Source organism: Heptranchias perlo, chromosome 10 (genome assembly GCF_035084215.1).
Source record: "Heptranchias perlo isolate sHepPer1 chromosome 10, sHepPer1.hap1, whole genome shotgun sequence".
NCBI lineage: Eukaryota > Metazoa > Chordata > Chondrichthyes > Hexanchiformes > Hexanchidae > Heptranchias > Heptranchias perlo.
This window is the reverse complement of record NC_090334.1, coordinates 960,024-985,435: the sequence shown is the minus strand read 5'-3', so window position 1 is coordinate 985,435 and position 25,412 is coordinate 960,024. Positions and strand designations below refer to the sequence as shown.

Genomic DNA, 25,412 nt, shown 5'->3' with positions numbered 1-25,412 from the left:
GGAAATTATGTTTGTGGGCAGATTGATTTAATCAACCTGGAAAGTATTCTTTGCAGCAATAAACTGTCTGTGTTTTGATCATCCCAGCTATTCTTACGTTCCATAATACAAGACTATTCATGAGATCTTTTGCATAATAGTTTCCCAACTGGGGTATGTTGCCACAGCTGAAGATAGATTTGGCTGCAGCACAGGCTGTGAGGTAGCATTTCCAGAAATTGCCTATCCCTAAAGGAGTTCTCTTATAGGCGTTTCCTCCTTTTCTGACACTGGTGACAGATGCTTTTCTGTACTGCTGGGGAGCTTGCACCAATAGCAGTAGATCCAAGACCAGTGGCATTTAGAGGAACTCACCTCTAATCTCAACAGCCTCAAACCCTGACCAGTATGTCTATGGCTCATTTTCAGGCCATCTGGTGCATGACTGGATAGATAATACAATAGTAATCTAGTAAATCAAGAAACAGTGGGAACATATCTGTTCAGAAAATTTAAGCAGAATAGGCAATGGTGATTCTGATATGGTCTTACTCTTATGAAATTATGAAAGGGTTTGTTAGGGTAGATGTAGAGAAGATGTTTCGACTTGTGGGGAAGACCAAAACTAGGAGCCATAAATATAACATCGTCACTGATAAATCCAATAGGGAATTCAGGAGAAACTTCTTTACCCAGAGAGTGGTGAGAATGTGGAACTGGCTACCACAAGGAGTAGTTGAGGCGAAATAGCATAGATGCATTTAAGAGGAAGCTGGATAAACACATGAGGGAGAAAGGAATAGAAGGATATAATAGCACTGTGGGAGAACCTTCACCATGCGGATTGCAGCGGTTCAAGAAGGCGGCTCACCACCACCTTCTCAAGGGCAATTAGGGATGGGCAATAAATGCTGGCCTCGCCTGCAATGCCCACATTTCATGAACGAATAAAACAAAAATACTGTGATAGGGTTAGATGAAGAGGGGTGGGTGGAGGCTTGTGTGGAGCATAAACACCCCATGCACATCCAATTCTTGAAATGGAACCTTTTTAAGAGAATTGTCTCCGCTCTGGTGGTGGATATATCAGTAATGGTTTGTAAACTGAACATTCTTGCTCCATTTAAATGGAAGAAAGTTGTAGAATTTTTTTTGCAGTAGGAGAATCCTTTTGTGTTGGGAAATTGCTCTAATCTTGGACTATCTCCAGTGTTTCCTATTTCTCTGAAACTTAATTTTATTGATGTACATGTGGCAACTATTTTGACTTATGAATCTGTTTCCCTTCATTCTCTAAGAGTATCATAGTAGGTACAACACAAGAGGCGGCCATTCGGCCCATTGTGATGGCTCTTTGAAAGAGCTATTCGATTAATCCCATTACCCAGCTCTTTCCCCATAGCCCTGTAAATTTTTTCCCTTCAAGTATTTATTTAATTCCCTTTTGAAAGTTACTATTGAATCTGCTTCCACCGCCCTTTCAGGCAGTGCATTCCAGATCATTACAACTTGCTGAATAAAAAATGTTTCCTCATGTCGCCTCTGTCTCTTTTGCCAATTGCTTTAAGTCTATGTCCTCTGGCTACCGACCCTTCTGCCTGTGGAAACAATTTCTCCTTATTTACTCTATCAAAACTGTTCATGATTTTGAACACCTCTATCAAATCTCCTCTAAACCTTCTCTGCTCTAAGGAGAACAACCCCAGCTTCTCCAGTCTATCCACATAACTGAAGTCCCTCATCCCTGGTACCATTCTAGTAAATCTCTTCTGCACCCTCTCCAGGGTATTGACAATCTTTCCTAAAGTGTGGTATTCAGAATTGAACACAATACTCCAGCTGAGGCCTAACCATTGTTTTATAAAGGTTTAGCATAACTTCCTTGCTTTTGTATTCTATGCCTCTATTAATAAAGCCCAGGATCCTATATGCTTTTTAACAGCGTTCTCAACTTGTTCAACCACCTTCAAAGATTTGTGTACTTGTACCCCCAGGTCTGTTCCTGCACTTCCTTTAAAATTGTACCATTTAGTTTATATTGCCTCTCCTTGTTCTTCTGATCAAAGTGCATCACTTCACACTTCTCTGCATTAAATTTCATTTGCCATGTGTCTGCCCATTTCACCAGTCTGTCTCTGTCCTCATGAAGTCTGTTACTATCCTCCACATTGTTTGCTAAATTTCCGAGTTTTGTGTCATGCAAACTTTGAAATTATATCCTCTATACCTAAGCCCAGGTCATTAATATATATCAAAAAGAGCAGTGATCCTAATACTGACCCCTGGGGAACACCACTTTATACTTACCTCTAGTCTGAAAAACAACCATTCACCACTACTCTCTGCTTTCTATCCCTTAGACAATTTTGTATCCATGCTGCCACTGTCCCTTTAATCCCAGGGGCTTTAATTTTGCTAACAAGCCTATTATGTGGCACTTTATCAAATGCCTTTTGAAAGTCCATATGCACAACATCAACCGCATTGCCCTCACCAACCCTCTCTGTTACTTCATCAAAGAACTCAATCAAGTTAGTCAAACACGATTGTCCTTTAACAAATCTGTGCTGACATTCATTTATTAGCCCATACTTTTCTATGTGCCAATTAATTGTCTCGGATTATTGTCTCTAAAAATTTTCCCACCCCCAACATTAGGCTGACTGGCCTGTATTTGCCGGGTTTATCCTCCTCCCTGTTTTGAACAGGGGTATAACATTTGCAATCCTCCAGTCCTCTGGCACAATCCCCATATCTAAGGAGGATTGGAAGATTGAGCTTCTGCAATTTCCACCCTTACTTCTCTCAGTAACCGAGGATGCATCCCATCTGGACCGGGTGACTTTTCTACTTTGAGTACTTCCAATCTTTTAAGTACCTCCTCTTTATTTTTATCCACACCAATATGGCTACTACCTCCTTTACTGCTACAATGGCAAAATCCTCTTTTGTAGTGAAGACGGATGCGAAGTATTCATTTAGTACCTCAGTCATGCCCTCTGCCTCCACAAGATGATCTCCTTTTTTGTCCCTAATCGGTCTTACCCTTCCTTTGACTACCCTTTTACCATTTAATCCACCTGTTTAAGATCCCTTTTTAACTCACTGAAATCAGCCCTCCTCTAGTTAAGCATTTTCACATTTGATTGTTCCATAACTATTCTAAACCAAATGATATTATGATCACTGTACTCCAAATGCTACCTCACTGAAACATGCTCCACCTACCCCAATTCATTCCCCAGAACTAGATCTAGCACTGTTTCCTTCCTGAGCAGTATCTTCCCAGGTTTCACTTTATGAAAGGGCTGGGTAAGTAAATTCCCATTCCTCCACTTTGGTCCCTCCCTGGGATTTAAACCTTATTTTTTCATAAACACATTGTCATCCTTTGAATCTTTGAACTCTTGCCAGCTTAGGTTCTTGATCTCGAAAGCTGTTTTGCTGCTAGCTCTGGTTTCAGCTAGTCAAGGTAGTAAGCTTCAGGCACTAATGCTAAATCGGCACTTTGCTAAAGCAGGAGATATTAGGATGGGTGACTAAAAGCTTGGTTGAAGAGGTTGATTTTAAGGAGGGTCTTGAAAGAAGAGAGAGGTGGAGAGGATGAGGGGTTTAGGGAGGGAATTTCAGAGTTCTTGGAGGGTAGTAGGCTGGAAGAGGCGATGGAGGGACTTGAGGATGAGGATTTAAAAATTTTAAATGAACCAGGAGCCATTGTAGGTCAGCAAGCACAGGGGCGATCTGTGAACAGGACTTGGTATGAGTTAGGATAAGGGCAGCAAAGTTTTTTGGATGAACTCAGGTTTATGGAGGGCGGAAGATGGGAGGCCGGCCAGGACAGTATTGGAGTCATTGCGTCTGGAGGTAACTAAAATGTGGATGAGGGTTTCAGCAGCAGATCAATGGAGGTGGAAGTAGTGATGGAGAGGATATGGGTTCAGAAGCTCAGCTTAGGGCCAAATAGGATGCCACGGTTGCCAACAGTCTGGTTCAGGCTGAGAGAGGCCAGGGAGGGGCATGGAATTGGTTGAGGGAACAGAGTTTGTGGTCTTCGCAATGTTTAATGGGGGGAAATAGTGGCTCATCCAAGACTGGATGTCAGACATGCTGTCTGACAGACAGTGGAGGGGTCAATGGAGGAGGTGCTGAGGTAGAGCTGGTGTCCTCAGTGTACAAGTGGAACCTGATGTGTTTTCGGATGATGTCGCCGAGGGGCAGCATGTAGATAAAATAGGAGGGGCCCAAGGATAAATAGAGGGGCACTCCAGAGGTAACGGTGCGGGGGCAGGAAGAGAAGCCATTGCAGGATATTCTCTGGCTATGACTGGACAGGTAAGAATGGAACCAGACAAGGGCAGTCCCATTCAGCTAGATGACGAAGGAGAGAGGTGTTGGAGGAGGATGGTGTGGTCAACCGTGTCAAAGGCTTGCAGAGAGATGGTTGAGGAGGGATAGTGTGTCACAGTCACAGAGGATGTTATTTGTGACTTTGATAAGGGCCGTTTCAGTACTGTGGCAGGGGTGGAAACCTGATTGGAGGGATTCAAACGTGGGAAAGATGGGCACAGTTTGGGAAGCGATAACATATTCAAGGATTTGAGGAAAGGGAAGTTGGAGATGATTGATAGTTTGCAAGGACAGAGGGATCAAAGGTGGGTTTTGAGGTGGGGCTTGATGATGTCAGATTTGAAAGGGAGGTTGGGCAGTACCTGAGGAGAGGGAACCATTTACAATAAATATCAGCTAGCATCGGGGACAGGAAGGGAAGTTGCGTCGTCAGTAGTTTAATGGGAATAGGTTTGAGAAAGCCTCTTATGGACAAGATGAACTTGGAGAGGGCAAGAAGAGAGAGAGGACATAAACTAGAGAAAGATGCGAGTTCAGGGCTAGGACAGAGGGGAACCTTGGGAGATGGTTGGCTTGGTGAGAAAGGGAAGGGAGGGATGCGGCAGAGGTAGCTGAACAATTGGTCTCAATCTTAGTGACAAAGAATGTAGTTATTGCAAAAACCCACTGAGATCTCACCCAAGTGACCTTCCTTAATGTGTGAGCCTAGATGGTATATTGGAAGCTTACTGAGCTGAGGGGGCATCATAACTGAACCTAATGATATAGTTGTGATTACGGAGACATGGCTGCAGGGTGACCATGGATGGGAACTGAACACCCAGGGGTATTCAATATTTAGGAAGGACAGGCAAAAAGGGAAAGGAGGTGGGGTAGCGTTGTTAGTAAAAGAGGAAATCAATGCAATAGTGAGGAAGGATATTGGCTCGGAAAATCACGATGTGGAATCTGGGTGGAGCTAAAAAACACCAAGGGACAGAAAACGTTGGTGGGGGTTGTCTATAGGCCCCCAAACATTAGTGGAGATGTAGGGGAGGGCATTAAACAGGAAATTAGAGACGCATGCAAGAAGGGTACAACTATAATCATGGGTGACTTCACTATACATATAGATTGGTCAAACCAAATTGGCAATAATACTGTGGGGGAGGAATTCCTGGAGTGTGTATGTGATGGTTTTCTGGACCATTACGTTGAGGAACCAACTAGAGAGCAGGCGATCCTAGACTGGGTATTGTGCAATGAGAAAGTATTAATTGACAATCTTGTTGTGCGGGGTCCCTTAGGGAAGAGCGACCATAACATGATAGAATTCCTTATTAAGATGGAGAGTGAAGTAGTTGAATTCCAAACTAGGGTCCTGAATCTAAATAATGGAAATTACGAAAGTATGAGGTGTGAGTTGGCTATGATAGATTGGGGAACTTTACTAAAAGGGATGACGGTGGATAGGCAATGGCTAATATTTAAAGAATGTGAGCAGGAATTACAACAATTATTCATTTCTGTCTGGCGCAAAAATGAAACAGGAAAGGTGGCTCAACCGTGGCTTACAAAAGAAATTAGGGATAGTATTAAATCCAAAGAGGAGACATATAAAATTGCCAGAAAAAGCGGCAAGCCTAAGGATTGGGAGCAGTTCAGAATTCAGCAAAGGAGGACAAAGAGATTAATTAAGAGGGGAAAAATTGAGTAAACTAACAGGGAACATAAAAACTGACTGTAAAAGCTTCTATAAATATGTCAAGAGAAAAAGATTAGTGAAGACAAATGTAGGTCCCTTGCAATCAGAAATGGGGGAAATTATAATGGGGAACCAAGAAATGGCAGAACAATTAAACACATACTTTGGTTCTGTCTTCACAAAGGAGGGCACAAATAACCTCCCGGAAATGTTAGGGAACCAAGGGTCTAGTGAGAGGGAGGAACTGAAGGAAATCAGTATTAGTAAAAAAAATACTGCTAGGGAAATTAATGGGCTAAAGGCTGACAAATCCCCAGGGCCTGATAATCTACATCCCAGAGTACTAAAGGAAGTGGCCCTGGAAATAGTGGATGCATTGGTGGTCATCTTCCAAAATTCTATAGACTCTGGAACAGTTCCTACAGTTTGGAGGGTGGCAAATGTAACCCCACTATTTAAAAAAGGAGGGAGAGAAAAAACAGGGAATCACAGACCAGTTAGCCTAACATCAGTGGTGGGGAAAATGCTCGAGTCTATTATAAAGGATGTGATAACAGAACACTTGGAAGGCATTAATGGGATTGGACAAAGTCAGCATGGGTTTATGAAAGGGAAATTATGCTTAACAAATCTACAGGAGTTTTTTGAGGATGTATCTAGTAGAATAGATGGGGGAGAACCAGTGGATGTGGTGTATTTGGATTTTCAGAAGGCTTTTGATAAGGTCCCACACAAGAGGTTAGTGTGCAAAATTAAAGCACATGGGATTGGGGGAATATACTGTCATGGATTGAAAATTGGTTGACAGACAGGAATCAGAGAGTAGGAATAAACGGGTCTTTTTCCGGGTGGCAGGCAATGACTAGTGGGGTACCGCAGGGATCAGTGCTTGGGCCCCAGCTATTCACAATATATATCAATGATTTGGATGAGGGAACGGAATGTAACATTTCCAAGTTTGCAGATGACACAAAGCTGGGGTGGAATGTGAGCTGTGAGGAGGATGCAAAGAGGTTCCAATGTGATTTAGACAAGTTGGGTGAGTGGGCAAGAACATGACAGATGCAGTATAACGTGGATAAATGTGAGGTAATCCACTTTGGTTGTAAAAACAGAAAGACAGATTATTATTTGAATGGTGATAGATTGGGAAAAGGGGAGATGCAACGAGACCTGGGTGTCCTTGTACACCAGTCGCTGGAAGCGAGCATTCAGGTGCAGCAAGCAGTTAGGAAGGTGAATGGTATGTTGGTGTTCATTGCAAGAGGATTTGAGTACAGGAACAGGGATATCTTACTGCAGTTATACAGGGCCTTGGTGAGACCACATCTGGAGTATTGTGTGCAGTTTTGGTCCCCTTATCTGAGGAAGGATGTCCTTGCCATGGAGGGAGTGCAACGAAGGTTTACCAGACTGATTCCTGGGATGGCAGGACTGACGTATGAGGAGAGATTGGGTCGACTAGGCCTATATTTACTAGAGTTTAGAAGAACGAGAGTTGATCTTATCGAAACATGTACAATTCTAACAGGACTAGACAGACTAGATGCAGGGAGGATGTTCCCGATGGCTGGGGAGTCCATAACCAGGGGTCACAGTCTCAGGATACGGGGTATACCATTTAGAACCGAGATGAGAAGAAATTTCTTCACTCAGAGGGTGGTGAACCTGTGGAATTATCTACCACAGAAGGCAGTGGAGGCCAAGTCATTAAATATATTCAAGAAGGAGATAGATATATTTCTTAATGCTAAAGGGATCAAGGGATATGGGGAAAAAGCAGCAACAGGGTATTGAGTTAGACGATCAGCCACGATCATTTTGAATGGCGGAGCAGGGCCGAATGGCCTACTCTTGCTCCTATTTTCTATGTTTCTATGTAATGTACTTGGCCAAAATCCTGATGCACTAACTTTTAATTCCCTTTCCACATTCGTAGCCCAGAGTACTGAGGCCAGTTGTAGCCCCCACTACTGATATTTACTAACTCAGCACAGACTGGTGATTGGACATGCGACTTTCTTGATTTGTATGGCTCGATACAATTTCAAATGGGGAATTTTACTACAGTCATTAGGAGAAAGCTACATTTCCTTTCCAAATGAAGAATTCCAATAAATTACAGTTGGCATAAAAATAGAAACAATGAAACTGAGATATTTTGTGAACTTAAAAAAAAATTGTGGAAGAACCTTTCTATACTTGGTGTCACCAGCCTTGATTGTAAAACATAATCTGTTAATATTACACTGGTAATCCCCCGGAGTGTATATGCAGAATATATTGAAAGAACAGTTTTGGAATTAAGTCAAATGTTTTCTTATGCACATTTGCAAGAGATGTAGCAACTACTATCCGACTTTTAGCAAAACAACAGCTCTACACAGTTGTTTTGCACTGTGGTGGTATTCTCCCTGGAGAAACTCTTGAACAACTTGTTTTTTTTCCACATACTTAACATTAATTTACAACATATTGAATTAGCTTACTACCTCAGTATACAAACTCCTGTTTAGTGGGTTCTCACAATAATCTAACATATATACAGAAGGTTAATCATACTGGTTAAAAACTAAAGCTAATTTGTTTTTTGCTTATTGCATAGATTTTTAAAAATATTTTTGAATATATCAGCTCAGATTCACCAGAATGATAGAGGCTAAAAGGGTTAACTTACAAGGACAGGTTGCATAAACTTGGGTTATATTCCCTTGAGAATAGGAGATTGAGGGTTGATCTAATCAAAGTGTTTAAAATGGTAAAATGATTTGATGGGGTAGATACAGAGAATCTATTTCATCTGGTAGAGGAATCCAGAACAAGGGGGAACAATCTTAAAATCAGAGCCAGTCTATTTAGGAGGGAAATCTGGAATTGTCTTCCCCCCAAAAGGCTGTGGATGCTGGGGGTCAATGGAAATTATCAAGACTGAGTTTGATAGATCTTTGTTAGGTAAGAGTATCAAGGGATATGGAGCAAAGGCAGGCATTCTAATTGAATAGCGGAACAGGCTCGAGGAGCTGAATGGCTTCCTTCTGTTCCTATGTAGATGGAGGGGAACTTTTAATTGCAAACATGAACATTTTATGCATAAAATATTGGCCAAGGCTGATGCTTAATGCTGTGGCATTGCTTAAAGGAAATCAAAGGATATGCCCTTTCGTAATAGTGTTTTAGTCTGTAATTATATCAGTCTTGGCTCAGTGGTAGCACTCTCTTCCAAGTCAGAAGGTCATGGTTTCAAGCCCCAGTCCAGAGACTTGAGCGCATAATCCAGGCTGACATTTAATTGCATTACTAGGGAGTGCTGCACTGTCGGAGATGATGTCTTTCAGAAGTGACATTAAACCGAGGCCCTGTCTGCCCTTAGGTGGACATAAAAGACCCCGTGGCACTATTCGAAGAGCATGAGAGTTCTCCCCCGTGTCCTGGCCAATATGTATCCCTCAACCAACATCACTAAAACAGTCATTTATCTCATTGCTGTTTGTGGGACCTTGCTATGCGCAAATTGGCTGCTGCGATTCCCTATGTTACAACAGTGACGATATTTCATAAGTACTTAATTGGCTGTAAGGCTCTTTGGAACGTCCTGAGGTCATGAAATGCGCTATTTAAATGCAAGTTCTTTTAATGTACCATGTATTATACAATGCAACTGATGTGAGTTTGGTGACAAATAAAGTAAAAATTGTGTGGTTGTTTGTGTAAGTGTTTTGATGTTTGGAAATATATAATTTTTTATGGCTTATGTTGTTTGCTATGTCCTGCTTGTCTCTCTTTGTGCAGGTGTAAGAGTTTATGATTGTGGCGAAGTATACGACTAAGTGTTTGAAAGACTTGTTCATGGATCTGAATGTTGTACATGCATTTTATTTTGTATTGTGCATTATTGTGATCTGTGTGTATGGGTGTTAGTGATGTTGATGCATTATGTAGTAAATTGTAGAGTGTTATGTTGAAGTAAAGGGGAAGGAGGAAGATGGCAGTGACTAGCGGATTGGAGGTGGATGCTAGCATTCAGACCAGGTGATGTACACAGGAGGTAGTTAGCATAAATGGGTGACAGAGGGGTTGCCGATAAGGGTGGGAGAGCTTGGGTAGTTGTGTAGGAAGATGGGGCCTAGGGAATTGGTAGCTGGGATGGAGTGAATGAATTGGGTGGGATGGGGTGGAATTTAGGATTGGAGCAAGGGGTGTGATATATGACAATAAGGGGAAGACTGGAAAAATTGAGTGCAAGGTGTAGAATATTTTGGGAATGTGGTTTTGGGTTTGTGAGGAGTTGAGAGGTGTGGTAGTGGTTAGGGTGTGCAGGAGAAAAAATAAGTAGCTGGGAGATTGTGGACACAACTTCAGTGAAAAGCACCTTGGGACATTTTACTACATTAAAGGTGCTATAAAAATGCAAGTTGTTGTTGAATCATTGGGAGGTGAGCACTTTTCAGAGGGAGGTATTAAGGAGTGGAGGAGTTTAGTATTATAATAATAAGTGGAAGCAAATAGAGAAGAGGGCAGGCCCCAGTTAGGGGAAAAGTGGATGATATGGTGCAATGTAATGTGAGAAAGGGGAGCAGGGAGAAAGTAGTGTGAATTGCAAATTCACTGACAACTCACACTTCTTTGCTGGAAACAAACTGAGGAGCAGAGTCGGTAGTTTGAGCTGTGAAATTTAAAATCTATATATGAATGGATCTTCAATGGGATTGGTATAGGGAGGAAATGTTGAGTGTAATCAGGAAGTGCACTTTTCAAGAGTGAAAAATTGGTTGGTGAGTTAAGAACTAACAGACAGCAGAAAGCAGCACAAAAGAAAGCAGTCCGAATGAAAGGAACATGAAAGGGAGCAGTGGCAGTGAGTTGAGGAGCAGAGGCAATAGAAGAGGGCAAGAATTGGGAATTAAGAAACTTAAAATAAACCAGGGGCTGAGACTAGAGGCCCTTACCTGAGTAAGACTGGGACCGAGGCCAGGACCAGAGGCCCCAAGGAAGCAATAAAAATTATACTACGGACGAAGCTCTGAGGGAGCAATAAAAATCAAAGCATTTTATACAGGTAATAAATGTAGAAATTGTGAACTTTTGAGTTTGAACACAGAGGATTTTCAAAGCCAAGAGAGGCAGAGGCTGCAGCAGGACCAAAGAGATTGAGGTGAGGCCATTAAAGGCTAAACAGCTGGGAGACAAAGTGGCACTGTAGCACCACCTACTGGTCAGGGACCATTTTTTACAGAGGCAAATTGCCATTGTAAATGTTTACATACCACTTTAACATTGGAGTAACGCTTCTATGTCAACATTTACAAAATTATGCCAATAGGAAGTTTAGGTTTCTGGGTTAATTTTGCCAGTTTCAGTTGGGTTGATACGTGAGGAAGGAGAACTGACTGGGCAGAATCCCTTATTCTCAAGGCAGAAAAACTGAAGTTTTACTAAAAAAGGCAAAGCATTGAGTTTATTTCTTGTACAGTTAAATGCTATGAAGACCTGAAGAATTTCAGCAGAAGTATTTTTGTACTCGAGTTAATGTTAAAAATCAAAACTGGGTTTGCCGTGTTGCACGTTTTGCAAGGGGACAACTTCGGCAAGATCAGGGTTCCCCAAAGGTTCAGTCAGTAAAAAGATTGCACAGTGTGAAACAGCTGTGTAGACCAGAAGAGTTCATGGTTCAGTCCCTGGCCTTTGGGTTAGCTGATCTTGGAAGGGGTGAGGATATGATTTGATTTAGCTGAGATGCCTCATACCTTGTTGATACTTTAAGGTGGAAGAATGACCATTTGGGCGAGGTACTGGGAATAGTTAGCACCCTTTAGAACTGTATGAAATCCTCAGTCAGCACCTTGAGAGGGAAAATCTAGGAGAGGGTCTAAAAATGGTGCCTTTGGGCTGAATCTTCCTTCCCTTCCAATTGAGTCAGCATGGGAATCTTTTGCTAATGCCAAAATAACTATTGCATGAAACCCAATGTTTTTCTTACATTGTTCTGAAAGCATAACCTTCTATGGGATGTTGCCATGTTGAAAGACTGCCAAAATAGAAGCAGTTAAGGATTAACTGCCCTTTGGCTAGCAACAAGAGTGGAAAAAGTCACAACATGAATGATTCCTGAATTTGGGGTAAACACTCCTGGTATTGTTGTATTTTAACACTAAGCAGCACATTCAATGCACAACCATGTATACCTTTTGCTTTCTCATGGTGATATCCTATACAATATCCTATTATGCTTTTCTGTTTAATGCCGCAATGAAGTAAACATAATTCTTTTTTTTTACAAACATGAACGTACTTCCTTAAGTTAGGTAATTGTACTTGCTATTTTAGGGTTGTTTGTAGAGCCTGTTAACTTGGTAGCTGGAGAATATTCTATACTGAATACATATTTTTTGTTTTTTCATAGCATTGCCAAAAAGGAATGTTCTTTTAAATCCAGTGAAAACTGTTACCCAAAAAGCACTTTAAAATAGATACAAAGTATTTTCCGTCTGATACTATTACTAAATTGTATCCTGCTATGTTATAGATGATGGGAATCATTCTGACAAGATCAAAGAATTGTTTCCGTGGTCTGAAGCTACAGATAGCAGTAAATCAAAGGGCAAAGACAGACTGACTGGGAGAGCCAGAAGCTTTAAGTAAGTGCGAGCAAAAGAGGGACAACTTTGTATTCTGTTGGCAAATTCACCATTGTTTTGTAGTATAGAACATAAAGCCACCATAACAGAGGTATCCAATATTCCATTTTTGGAGGTTGGGGCGGGAAAGAATTACCTTAACTTCTACTTGCAAGTTGCTAATGAAATTAACAGCATATATATGCGCAGGCTTTTAAAGAAGTAGATTGATCTGGAACACTTTCTAATAAGAACCCATTGGGGTTGACACAGGCAACACATGCTCAAACACCACAAGGGTGATTGACCTTTTAACATTCATTTTTAATTTACAAAAACTGTTCAGTTCTCTGAACTTGAGAGTCTAATATATAATATTCTAGAAGTTGGGTTTTACCTTCAAAACTTTATGAAGTCTTGACATCAAGGCTTCATCAATGACCTTCCCTCCATCATAAGGTCAGAAGTGGGGATGCTTGCCAGATGATTGCACAGTGTTGTTCCATTCGCAGCCCCTCAGATAATGAAGCAGTCCGTGCCCACATGCAGCAAGACCTGGACAACATCCAGGCTTGGGCTGATAAATGACAAGTAACATTCACGCCAGACAAGTGCCGGGCAATGACCATCTCCAACAAGAGAGCATAACCACCTCTTCTTGACATTCAATGGCATTACCATTGCTGATTTTCCACCACCATCAACATCCTGGGGGTCACATTGACTAGAAACTTAACTGGACCAACCACATAAATGCTGTGTCTACCAGAACAGGTCAGAGGCTAGGAATTCTGCAGGGAGTGGCTCACTTCTTGACTCCCCAAAACCTTTCCACCACCTACAAGGCACATGTCAGGAGTGTGATGGACTATTCTCCACTCTCCTGGATGGTGCAGCTCCAACAACACTCAAGAAGCTCAACATCGTCCAGGACAAAGCAGCCCGCTTGATCAGCAGCCAATCCACCACCTTAAACATCCACTCCCTCCACCACTGTGGCTGCAGTGTGTATTATCTACACAATGCACTGCAGCAACTCGCCAAGGCTTCTTCAACAGCACCTCCCAAACCCGGGAGCTCCACCGCCTAGAAGGACAAGGGCAGCAGATACATGGGAACACCTGTAGTTCCTCTGCAAATCAAACACCATCCCGAATTGGACATATTTTGGCCGTTCTTTCACCGTCACTAGGTCACAGTCCTGGATCTCCCTACCTAACAGCACTGTGGGAGCATCTTCACCACACGGACCGCAGCGGTTCAAAAAGAAGACGGCTCACCACTACCTTCTCAAGGGCAATTAGGGATGGGCAATAAATGTTGGCCTTGCCAATAACGCTCACATCCCGAAAATGAATTTAATTAAAATGACTAAGATGACATGTTGGAGCATAGATATGGCACCTTAGCATTGGGAGGGTGGGTTAATTGCTGACTCAATCTCCCGCTATACTGAGGTGAACTGCTCCGCCTAAGTTCTTGCCCACAGGGAGCAGAGAAAATCAGGAGAGGTAACTGTTGGCACTGAAGGAGGTCTACCATCAGCTTGTTTAGCTACAGTAAATGAAAGACCTGCAAAGATTAGGAGGCCTGCAGAGAAAGTGGAGGAACTATGTATTTGATACCTCCCACTGCCACCAAAAAAAAAGTTGGATTTCTAAAATATCCATGTCTAACCATACAGTGGCATTCAACTCAAAAGAGCATTTAATTGGTTAGGATCTGAACAGTCCCAATTGTAAAGACTAGCTTGACCTCATGTTGATCTATTTTTGTGTATGCAGTGAGTGGAACCCATAGCTTGGGTCACCAGATTAATATAATTAGTCCACAGAACTTTCCTCAAGTTTTTAGTATCCAATCTGTACAATGTTAATATTTCATTTTGGAATTAGATTGCTTTACTGAACACAAGGTCAGAGTAAATTAAATCCAAGTTTTCTAGTTGTACCAAAGCCAAATAATACTTTCTTTCCCATCCTGTAAAAGAACAAAGTATAAAAATAGTATCCTTGGTTGCTGTGGAGAAAGATTAAGAAAGAGTAGCCAGTTTAGTAACTGTACGTGATATTCACTGAGAAATAGATCAGAATTGATAGTGAGGAGCTTTGCTGCTGGGGATGCATGTTGGGAAATTGTGGACGTGCCTCCCACGATATTAGGAGGCTCCACATCAGGAGTGCACATTTGTAAAATTTAATGTTTAGTATGTAGCCATGAGTTAGAAAACTTGAGTACTTAATTTGCTCTATCCTTGTGCATTTTAATGGGTGGAAAATTGTGGGACACAGGCCCATGATTTCCTGATCTGTTCTTCCAGTGGGAAAGGCTGCATTCATAAAATTTATCCTTAAAGGTTCAATCATTTGGGAATAGTATGAGTTATTAACGCAATTTGGAATTTTTAGTTATCTAGTACATGAATGATTAGTGCTGTGAAACTCAAATTCATGTAGGAAAGTATGATTTCTAGCAATTGCTTTGTTCTCCCCATGAAGAAAGCCAGTAAATGCGACACAAGGGGGAAATTTGTGCATGTCTCAGTCTCGAAGGGTGCCTAGGAAAGAAAACTTTGTCGTTCCACACTTGATTTACTCCTTCCATGCATTATATAGTTGCCTGTCTTGCTTCACGTCAGTTACTTTCCTCCTGTCATGAGAGGTGCTTAATGCTACTCTCAACTTACAAAATTTGCTATAATTGTTCCTATTTTTGTTTAGCTTGTGGCCATGAGTTTTCTGAGGCTTTTACAGTTTTTGGTTGTGCTATTTTTTTTCCTTTTTATTCCATGTAGGTCCCTCTTGACCCTGGACAGGTAGTTCAGGGTCGCAGCACATCGTGTAGTTGACTTAATACTATGCATGTTTATTGATGCAATTTTTAAAGCCATTCTAAGATCCTACAATTGCATCAGTCCGGGTTCTACCTTACCCTCTATTTCCATCCCTTGGTCTGGATTCTGCATTTGCGTGGTGTGCACAAACTTTTGGAAGGTTCTTGAGCTGAGGTACGAGGCCTGTTCTCCTTTGGTGGTGGTGTGGTGGGTGGGTAACTGTCTGCGCTTGGGAGTTCTCTACGGGGTCTCGTAGGGTGATTTGCCATTGAGATCGAGATCCAGGTCCAGCTCCTCAGCCTTCGCTGGTGGTTCAGCCTCCGCGTCGCTGCTCTTGGTGTCCTGGAGTTAGAATCATAGAAAAGGTTACAGAGCAGAAGGAGACCATTCGGCCCATCGAGTCCACGCCGGCTCTATGTAAGAGCAATCCAGCTAGCCCCCGACCCTATCCCCATAGCCCTGCAAATTTTTTCCTTTCAAGTACTTATCCAGTTCCCTTTTGAAGGCCATGACTGAATCTGCCTCCACCCCCCCCTTCGGGCAGTGCATTCCAGATCCTAACCACTCGCTGTGTAAAAAAGTTTTTCCTCATGTCACCTTTGGTTCTTTTGCCAATCACCTTAAATCTATGTCCTCTGGTTCTTGACCAATGGGAACAGTTTCTCTCTATCTAGACCCTTCATGATTTTGAATACCTCTATCAAATCTCCTCTCAAGCATCCCTGTCCCAAGGAGAACAACCCCAGCTTCTCCAGTCCATCCATGAAACTAAAGCCTCTCATCCCTGGAATCATTCTAGTAAATCTCTTCTGCACCCTCTCTAAGGCCTTCACATCATTTCTAAAGTGCAGTGCCCAGAACTGGACACACTACTCCAGTTGTGGCCGAACCAGTGTTTTATAAAGGTTCATCATAACTTCCACTGTACTCTATGCCTCTATTTATAAAGCCCAGGATCCCGTATGCTTTTTTAACCGCTTTCTCAACCTGCCCTGCCACCTTCAATGATTTATGCACATATACCCCAGGTCTCTCTGTTCCTGTACCCCTTTTGGAGTTGTGCCCTCTGGTTTATATTGCCTCTCCTTGTTCTTCCTACCAAATTGTATCACTTCGCATTTTTCTGCGTTAAATTTCACCTGCCACATGTCCACCCATGCCACCAGCCTGTCTATATCCTCTTGAAGTTTATCACTAACCTCCTCTACCCTTCCAAGTTTTGTCTCATCTGCAAATTTGGAAATTGTGTCTTGTACACCCAAGTCCAAGTCATTAATATATATCAAGAAAAGTAGTGGTCTCAGCACCGACCCCTGGGGAACACCACTTTACACCTCCCTCCAGTCCGAAAAACAACCGTTCACCACCACTCTGTTTCTTGTCACTTCGCCAATTCTGTATCCATGTTGCTACTGCCCCCTTTATTCCATGGACCACAATCTTGATCAGCCTACTGTGCAGCACTTTATCAAACACCTTTTGAAAGTCCATATACACCACATCAACTACATTGCTCTCATCTACCCTCTCTATTACCTCATCAAAAAACTCAGGTTAGTTAAACACAATTTGCCTTTAACAAATCCGTGCTGGCTTTCCCTAATCAATCCACACTCGTGCAAGTGACTTAATTCTGTCCCAGGTTATCGTTTCTAAAAGTTTTCCCACCACCGAGGTTAAACTGACTGGCTTATAGTTTCTGAGTTTATCCTTACATCCTGTTTTGAACAAGGGTGTAACATTTGCAATTCTCCAGTCCTCTGGCACCACCCCCGTATCTACGGATTATGGCCAATACCTTTGCAATTTCCACCCTTACTTCCCTCAGTAACCTAGGACCGGGTGACTTATCTACTTTAAGCATTAAGCACAGCCAGCCTTTCTAGTATCTCTATCAATTTTTTGCCCATTCAGTATCTCAACTATATCTTCCTTTACTGAGACCCTGGCAGTATTTTCTTCCTTGGTAAAGACAGATGCGACGTGGACTCGATGGGCTGAATGGCCTCCTTCCATGCTGTAACCGTTCTATGATTCTAAGTACTCATTTAGTACTGGCCATCCCCTGGAGTTGGAGGAACTCACTGTCCAAGTCAGTTCTCCCAGTTGCCTGAAGTTGGAGGACCTCGCTCTCTACGTCACTTCTCCCAGTTGCCCGGAGTTGGGGAACCTCGCTTTCCACATCGCTACTCTCGGCGTCCAAGTTGGGGGTTTGCTGAGCGCGTTGCTGCTCCCAGTGCCCCAGAGCTGGGTGTTACTGCTCCCAAGTACCTGGAGCTGGTGCATGCTGTCCGTGTCACTGTCGCATTTTGCCGCTTCCTTTGATGAAGGCGGGAGTCTCTCCCCTTTTTCCTATGTGCCAGTGGCTTTTGTTGTCCATTGGGGACCCTAAGTGCCTCTTGCTGCTGGACCCACCTTGAGTTAGTTCCTCTGATCCTACGATCCTGCATGGTCCATCCTTCTTCTGCCTCTGGTTCACTTTCCATCAACTCTGCATGCTCAGGGAGAGTCTCGGGGTTTGGTTGGTTTCAGTGATGCTCCCTTCCTGCTCTTTATCCTCCTCCTGGTCGTTGGCGCTTTCACAGAGGTCTGCAGGGTGGGGGGATGCTGGGGGAGCAGGTGAGGAGGGGTCTGGCCTCCTTTAGGGCAGCCACGACTGCTGCTCTCTTCTCCTGCGTCGCCTCGCCTCTCGCTGCCCGTGGGTAGCTGTGTCTGTGGTTTGGACAGGTCTTGTACAGATGACCAGCCTCGCCACACAGGGTGCAGCACTTGGCCTCCTGACAGACCAGCGTCTGGTGGCCCTCCTTCCTGCAGATCACTGCCTTGCAGGAGGCCGCCTCGTTCCCAGGTTTGCCGCAGGATCGACACACTCTGGGCTGCCCCTACTACACCACATACCCACGACTCATTCCAATCGCAAAGCTTGAGGGGAGGTGAGTGATGTTTCCCCTCAATATCCACGTTCAGCATCGCCTTAATGCTCCTCTTGCTGGTCCAGATCCCAAACATGTCCGCGATGTCGATGCTCCGATCCTCATCCCTCTTGAGGAACATCAGCACATCCACAACAGGCACATGCGGGTTGAACATGGGACGGTCAGCATCCGTCCCTTCGCCATACGGAAGCGTGAAGAGTGGCTCTGCCGTGAGAAGCGACAACAGTGCTTCCTTTGTAGGCATGAAGCATCTTTAGCATCCTGAAGGTCATGTCGAAGTATCCGTGCCTCGGGAAGCCTTGCAGAAGATGTCCGCAGCCTTGAAACCACAGCTTCGTGAAGAAGGTTCTTCACAAAGACATTTCGTTGCCACGGCGAGGTTCCTTCACCTGTCCTTGCAGTCAACCTGACTGTTTCGCACCCCGTGCCAAGTAGCTCTGGTCGCCATGTCCGCTGCAAAAAGAAAAGAGTTTACACCCTACTGGATAAAGGCGTTAGACTGTCTCCAGCCAGCATTACGATCTATCTCTACGTCAGCAAAGCTTAAACTGGTTATAGCTGATTCTACTTGCTCGTCCTGGGAGATCCACCTTCTGAATCATGGACTCTCCCCTGCCAGATAGAAACTAAAATGACTCATCCTTGCTTACAGTTTATAAGGGCTATAATGCAAATTAAATCCCATGCTGTGTTTCGACCAGACTAAGAGCAGTCCTTTTGAGGTTACTGTAACTTGGCTTGCAACTAGTTGTTAAATTATTTAAATCAAATATGGTGAATATGGACTAGGTTCATGCTTCTGAAAGCACTCAAAATTCTGTGGGACTGAGGTTTACTATATTTGTCAGACTAATCATTAGTTAGTTCTCTTATGTATTGTGTGTCTTATAGATGAAGGGAATTGGTGCATTTCTAATGCACAAAAATTATAAAGCTGGCCTTTGAAACAAAGATTATATTAACTGAAAGAATTTTTTTTTAAATGTCAAAAAAAAGTTGACTAACTTAGTTCCACTTAGTGCTTCTCTCCCCCTTCCAGAAGGTAGTTCCCAGTGAGTACAAGGCATTTCTTAGTATTTGGCTGGAATTTAAAAAAAAACATTTAAAAAGTCTCAATTAAAACATTTTTTAATGTACAAGCTTGAAAGTAATTGATCTAACTATGATATATTAAGTCTTGTATGTGGTGCGCAGTTCCTGTCCACAAGCCTTACTTTGTCATGATTGAGTTTCTTTTAATGTCACACTTTCAATGAAAATCTCTGTAAACATTGTTACACAGTAATCATAGAAAATTTGTAAACATTTTTTTTATTTAAAAAAACTGTTTCCTTTCTAACTTTTTTTTAAAAAGAAAATGTTTCCTCTGTACTGTATGTCCACCTCTTTAGCTGCAAAATCTTCCTGGCATGGTCCTTTCCATGGCATCACTCCAGAGAGCAAAAGTTAAAAAATATAGAAATCGTGATCCTTTTCTTCCAGCCCTGCTCCCAAGAAAAGGAATATATATAATAAGAGATTACAAAATGAACTTATTTACTTGCCTATGCTCTCCATTCCTGGCTGAAACAAAAACTCTTGACAATTTCCCCAGCCCCCCTCCCGGCTGCAATATGAATTAATTCATATATTTCTTGGCCCCACTCCCAACTGAATTATAAATTAATTTGAAAATATTCCTGGCCGTATGCCTCAGGCCCCACTCCTGACTGTACCTGCAAATTAATTTTTTAAAAGAAATCTTCCCAGCACCACTGCTGCATATAGTTAATATAAAAACCTCTGCTGCTCCATAAATTAATTTAATACTCCTTGGCTGGCTCTTGCCTGCTGCATAATTCATTTAATAATGCCTGCTGCTTTTATTTCATGAATGCATTTTGGAGGAACCATTTTGTACTTGTCTTTCTATTTGATAAAGTTTAGTTAAATGCTGTTGGATTAAATGTCCACTGCTTTTATTTAGTAAATTTATGCAAGCATGTTGGAATAAATGGCTGACCCATTAACATCAAATGGGCACTTATTTTTTTAATACACTTTGGGGGAACCCCATTGTACAAGTGGCTGCTTTTATAGAATCATAGAAAATAGGAGGAAGAGTAGGCCATTCGGCGCTTCGGGCCTGCTCCGGCATTCAAAATGATCATGGCTGATTGTGTAACTCAGTACCCTGTTCCTGCCTTTTCCCTATATCCCTTGATCCCTTTAGCATTAAGAAATATATCTATCTCCTTCTTGAATATATTTAATGACTTGGCCTCCACTGCCTTCTGTAGTAGAGAATTCCACAAGTTCACCACCCTGAGTGAAGAAATTTCTTCTCATCTCGGTTTTAAATGATATACCCCGTATCCTGAGACTGTGACCCCTGGTTATGGACTCCCCAGCCATCGGGAACATCCTCCCTGCATCTAGTCTGTCTAGTCCTGTTAGAATTTTATATGTTTCGATGAGATCACCTCTCATTCTTCTAAACTCTAGTGAATATAGGCCTAGTCGACCCAATCTCTCCTCATACGTCAGTCCTGCCATCCCAGGAATCAGTCTGGTAAACCTTCGTTGCACTCCCTCCATGGCAAGGACATCCTTCCTCAGATAAGGAGACCAAAACTGCACACAATACTCCAGATGTGGCCTCACCAAGGCCCTGTACAACTGCAGTAAGATATCCCTGTTCTTGTAATCAAATCCTCTTGCAATGAATGCCAATATACCATTCGCTTTCCTAACTGCTTGCTGCACCTGAGTGCTCGCTTTCAGCGACTGGTGTACAAGGACATCCAGGTCTCGTTGCACCTCCCCTTTTCCCAATCTATCACCATTCAGATAATAATCTGTCTTTCTGTTTTTAAAACCAAAGTGGATAACCTCACATTTATCCACATTATACTGCATCTGCCATGTTCTTGCCGACTCATCCAACTTGTCTAAATCACACTGGAGCCTCTTTGCATCCTCCTCACAGCTCACATTCCACCCCAGCTTTGTGTCATCTGCAAACTTGGAAATGCTACATTCCGTTCCCTTATCCAAATCATTGATATTTATTGTGAATAGCTGGGGCCCAAGCACTGATCCCTGCGACATTATATTTAATCAAATCCTCTAACTTCATATCAGCAATCACCTTGTGTGTAGTATGCACATCCTGTGCTTCCAGAAAGTAACATGTAATTATTTCCTCTTGTCATACTACTCCCATCACACCTGACTGTCATGTTTATAGTATACCTATCCTTACTTGCCACGTGTACTTGTTTAGTTTGAGCCCTTCAGTTCTTGACTCTCGAGCAGTGGTGCAAAAAGGACCATCCATGTGAGGTGCATTTAGTTTTATTCTCTATGATTTTGAGCTGGTTTTCCACTGAGTTGGAATCACTGTTTTCATTTAAGCACAGGATGCTTTGGGAGCATCTGTACGTTCCTTCTTAGCTACCCCCCCCCCCTCAACTGCCAATGTGGCCTCCCACATATTGGTATCTCCTGCCAAATCCAACTGGCCCGAAGCTTCCACAATCCTTGATCCCGACTTCCAACCCCAAGTCCTCCAGTACTCCCATACCACAGGGATCCCTGTGGTAAGGGACACAAAGGTAGGTAGGAAAGTAAGTTGTGGAGAGACCATAAGGAGTCTACATAAGGTAGCATAGTGGTTATGTTACTGGGCTAGTAATCCAGAGGCCTGGACTAAAATCCAGAGTCATGAGTTCAAATCCCGCCACGGCAGCTGGCGAATTTAAATTCAATTAATTAATTAAATTCAATTAATTAAATAAAAATCTGGAATTAAAATACTAGTATCAGTAATGATGGCCATGAAACTACCGGATTGTCGTAAAAACCCATCTGGTTCACTAATGTCCTTTAGGGAAGGAAGCCTGCCGCCCTTACCCGGTCTGGCCTATATGTGACTCCAGACCCACAGCAATGTGGTTGATTCTTAATTGCCCTCTGAAATGGCCCAGCAAGCCACTCAGTTGTAAAATCTCGCTACGAAAAGTCATAACAAGAATAAAACCGGACGGACCACCCGGCATCGGACCACTAGGCACCGGACACGACAACGGCAAAACACCAAGCCCAGTCGACCCTGCAAAGTCCTCCTTACTAACATCTGGGGACTTGTGCCAAAATTGGGAGAGCTGTCCCACAGACTAGTCAAGCAACAGCCTGACATAGCCATACTCACAGAATCATATCTTTCAGCCAACGTCCCAGACTCTTCCATCACCATCCCTGGGTATGTCCTGTCCCACCGGCAGGACAGACCCACCAGAGGTGGCGGTACAGTGATATACAGTCAGGAGGAAGTGGCCCTGGGAGTCCTCAACATTGACTCTGGACCCCATGAAATCTCATGGCATCAGGTCAAACATGGGCAAGGAAACCTCCTGCTGATTACCACCTACCGTCCTCCCTCAGCTGATGAATCAGTCCTCCTCCATGTTGAACACCACTTGGAGGAAGCACTGAGGGTAGCAAGGGCACAAAATGTACTCTGGGTGGGGGACTTCAATGTCCATCACCAAGAGTGGCTCGGTAGCACCACCACTGACCGAGCTGGCCGAGTCCTGAAGGACATAGCTGCCAGACTGGGCCTGCGGCAGGTGGTGAGCGAACCAACACGAGGGAAAAACTTACTTGACCTCGTCCTCACCAATCTACCTGTCGCAAATGCATCTGTCCATGACAGTATTGGTAGGAGTGACCACCGCACAGTCCTCGTGGAGATGAAATCCCGTCTTCTCACTGAGGACACCATCCAACGTGTTGTGTGGCACTACCACCGTGCTAAATGGGATAGATTCAGAACAGATCTAGCAGCTCAAAACTGGGCATCCATGAGGCGCTGTGGGCCATCAGCAGCAGCAGAATTGTATTCCAGCACAATCTGTAACCTCATGGCCCGGCATATTCCTCACTCTACCATTCCAACAAGCCAGGGGATCAACCCTGGTTCAATGAGGAGTGTAGAAGAGCATGCCAGGAGCAGCACCAGGCGTACCTAAAAATGAGGTGCCAACCTGGTGAAGCTACAACTCAGGACTACATGCATGCTAAACAGCGGAAGCAACATGCTATAGACAGAGCTAAGCGATTCCACAACCAACGGATCAGATCAAAGCTCTGCAGTCCTGCCACATCCAGTCGTGAATGGTGGTGGACAATTAAACAACTAACGGGAGGAGGAGGCTCTGCAAACATCCCCATTCTCAATGATGGCGGAGTCCAGCACGTGAGTGCAAAAGACAAGGCTGAAGCGTTTGCAACCATCTTCAGCCAGAAGTGCCGAGTGGATAATCCATCTCAGCCTCCTCCCGATATCCCCACCATCACGGAAGCCAGTCTTCGGCCAATTCGATTAGCTCCACGTGATATCAAGAAACGGCTGAGTGCACTGGATACAGCAAAGGCTATGGGCCCCGACAACATCCCAGCTGTAGTGCTGAAGACTTGTGCTCCAGAACTAGCTGCGCCTCTAGCCAAGCTGTTCCAGTACAGCTACAACACTGGCATCCACCCGACAATGTGGAAAATTGCCCAGGTATGTCCTGTCCACAAAAAGCAGGACAAATCCAATCCGGCCAATTACCGCCCCATCAGTCTACTCTCAATCATCAGCAAAGTGATGGAAGGTGTCGTCGACAGTGCTATCAAGCGGCACTTACTCACCAATAACCTGCTCGCCGATGCTCAGTTTGGGTTCCGCCAGGACCACTCGGCTCCAGACCTCATTACAGCCTTGGTCCAAACATGGACAAAAGAGCTGAATTCCAGAGGTGAGGTGAGAGTGACTGCCCTTGACATCAAGGCAGCATTTGACCGAGTGTGGCACCAAGGAGCCCTAGTAAAATTGAAGTCAATGGGAATCAGGGGGAAAACTCTCCAGTGGCTGGAGTCATACCTGGCACAAAGGAAGATGGTAGTGGTTGTTGGAGGCCAGTCATCTCAGCCCCAGGGCATTGCTGCAGGAGTTCCTCAGGGCAGTGTCCTTGGCCCAACCATCTTCAGCTGCTTCATCAATGACCTTCCCTCCATCATAAGGTCAGAAATGGGGATGTTCTCTGATGACTGCACAGCGTTCAGTTCCATTCGCAACCCCTCAGATAATGAAGCAGTCCGAGCCTGCATGCAGCAAGACCTGGACAACATCCAGGCTTGGGCTCATAAGTGGCAAGTAACATTCGCGCCAGATAAGTGCCAGGCAATGACCATCTCCAACAAGAGAGAGTCTAAACACCTCCCCTTGACATTCAACGGCATTACCATCGCCGAATCCCCCACCATCAACATCCTGGGGGTCACCATTGACCAGAAACTTAACTGGACCAACCATATAAATACTGTGGCTACGAGAGCAGGTCAGAGGCTGGGTATTCTGCGGCGAGTGACTCACCTCCTGACTCCCCAATGCCTTTCCACTATCTACAAGGCACAAGTCAGGAGTGTGATGGAATACTCTCCACTTGCCTGGATGAGTGCAGCTCCAACAACACTCAAGAAGCTCGACACCATCCAAGATAAAGCAGCCCGCTTGATTGGCACCCCATCCACCACCCTAAACATTCACTCCCTTCACCACCGGCGCACTGTGGCTGCAGTGTGCACCATCCACAGGATGCACTGCAGCAACTCGCCAAGGCTTCTTCGACAGCACCTCCCACACCCGCGACCTCTACCACCTAGAAGGACAAGGGCAGCAGGCGCATGGGAACAACACCACCTGCACGTTCCCCTCCAAGTCACACACCATCCCGACTTGGAAATATATCGCCGTTCCTTCATTGTCGCTGGGTCAAAATCCTGGAACTCCCTTCCTAACAGCATTGTGGGAGAACCGTCACCACACGGACTGCAGCGGTTCAAGAAGGCGGCTCACCACCACCTTCTCGAGGGCAATTAGGGATGGGCAATAAATGCCGGCCTTGCCAGCGACGCCCACATCCCGTGAACGAATAAAAAAAAAGTCTGCAAAGAGATATAGATAGGTTAAATGAGTGGGCAAGATTTGGCAG

General features: G+C 43.9%; 1 protein-coding gene across 6 annotated transcripts in view; it reads left to right on the top strand.

Annotated features, from left to right (window-relative positions):
- Window positions 1–25,412, top strand: part of LOC137326213 (coiled-coil domain-containing protein 9-like) — a 299,122-nt gene that overhangs the window by 215,730 nt on the left and 57,980 nt on the right. For all 6 annotated transcript variants that reach the window (XM_067991093.1, XM_067991092.1, XM_067991095.1 and 3 more), the window contains one exon: window positions 12,534–12,645. In XM_067991093.1, the coding sequence (XP_067847194.1) occupies window positions 12,534–12,645 (112 nt within the window). The remainder of the gene's footprint in view (window positions 1–12,533; window positions 12,646–25,412) is intronic.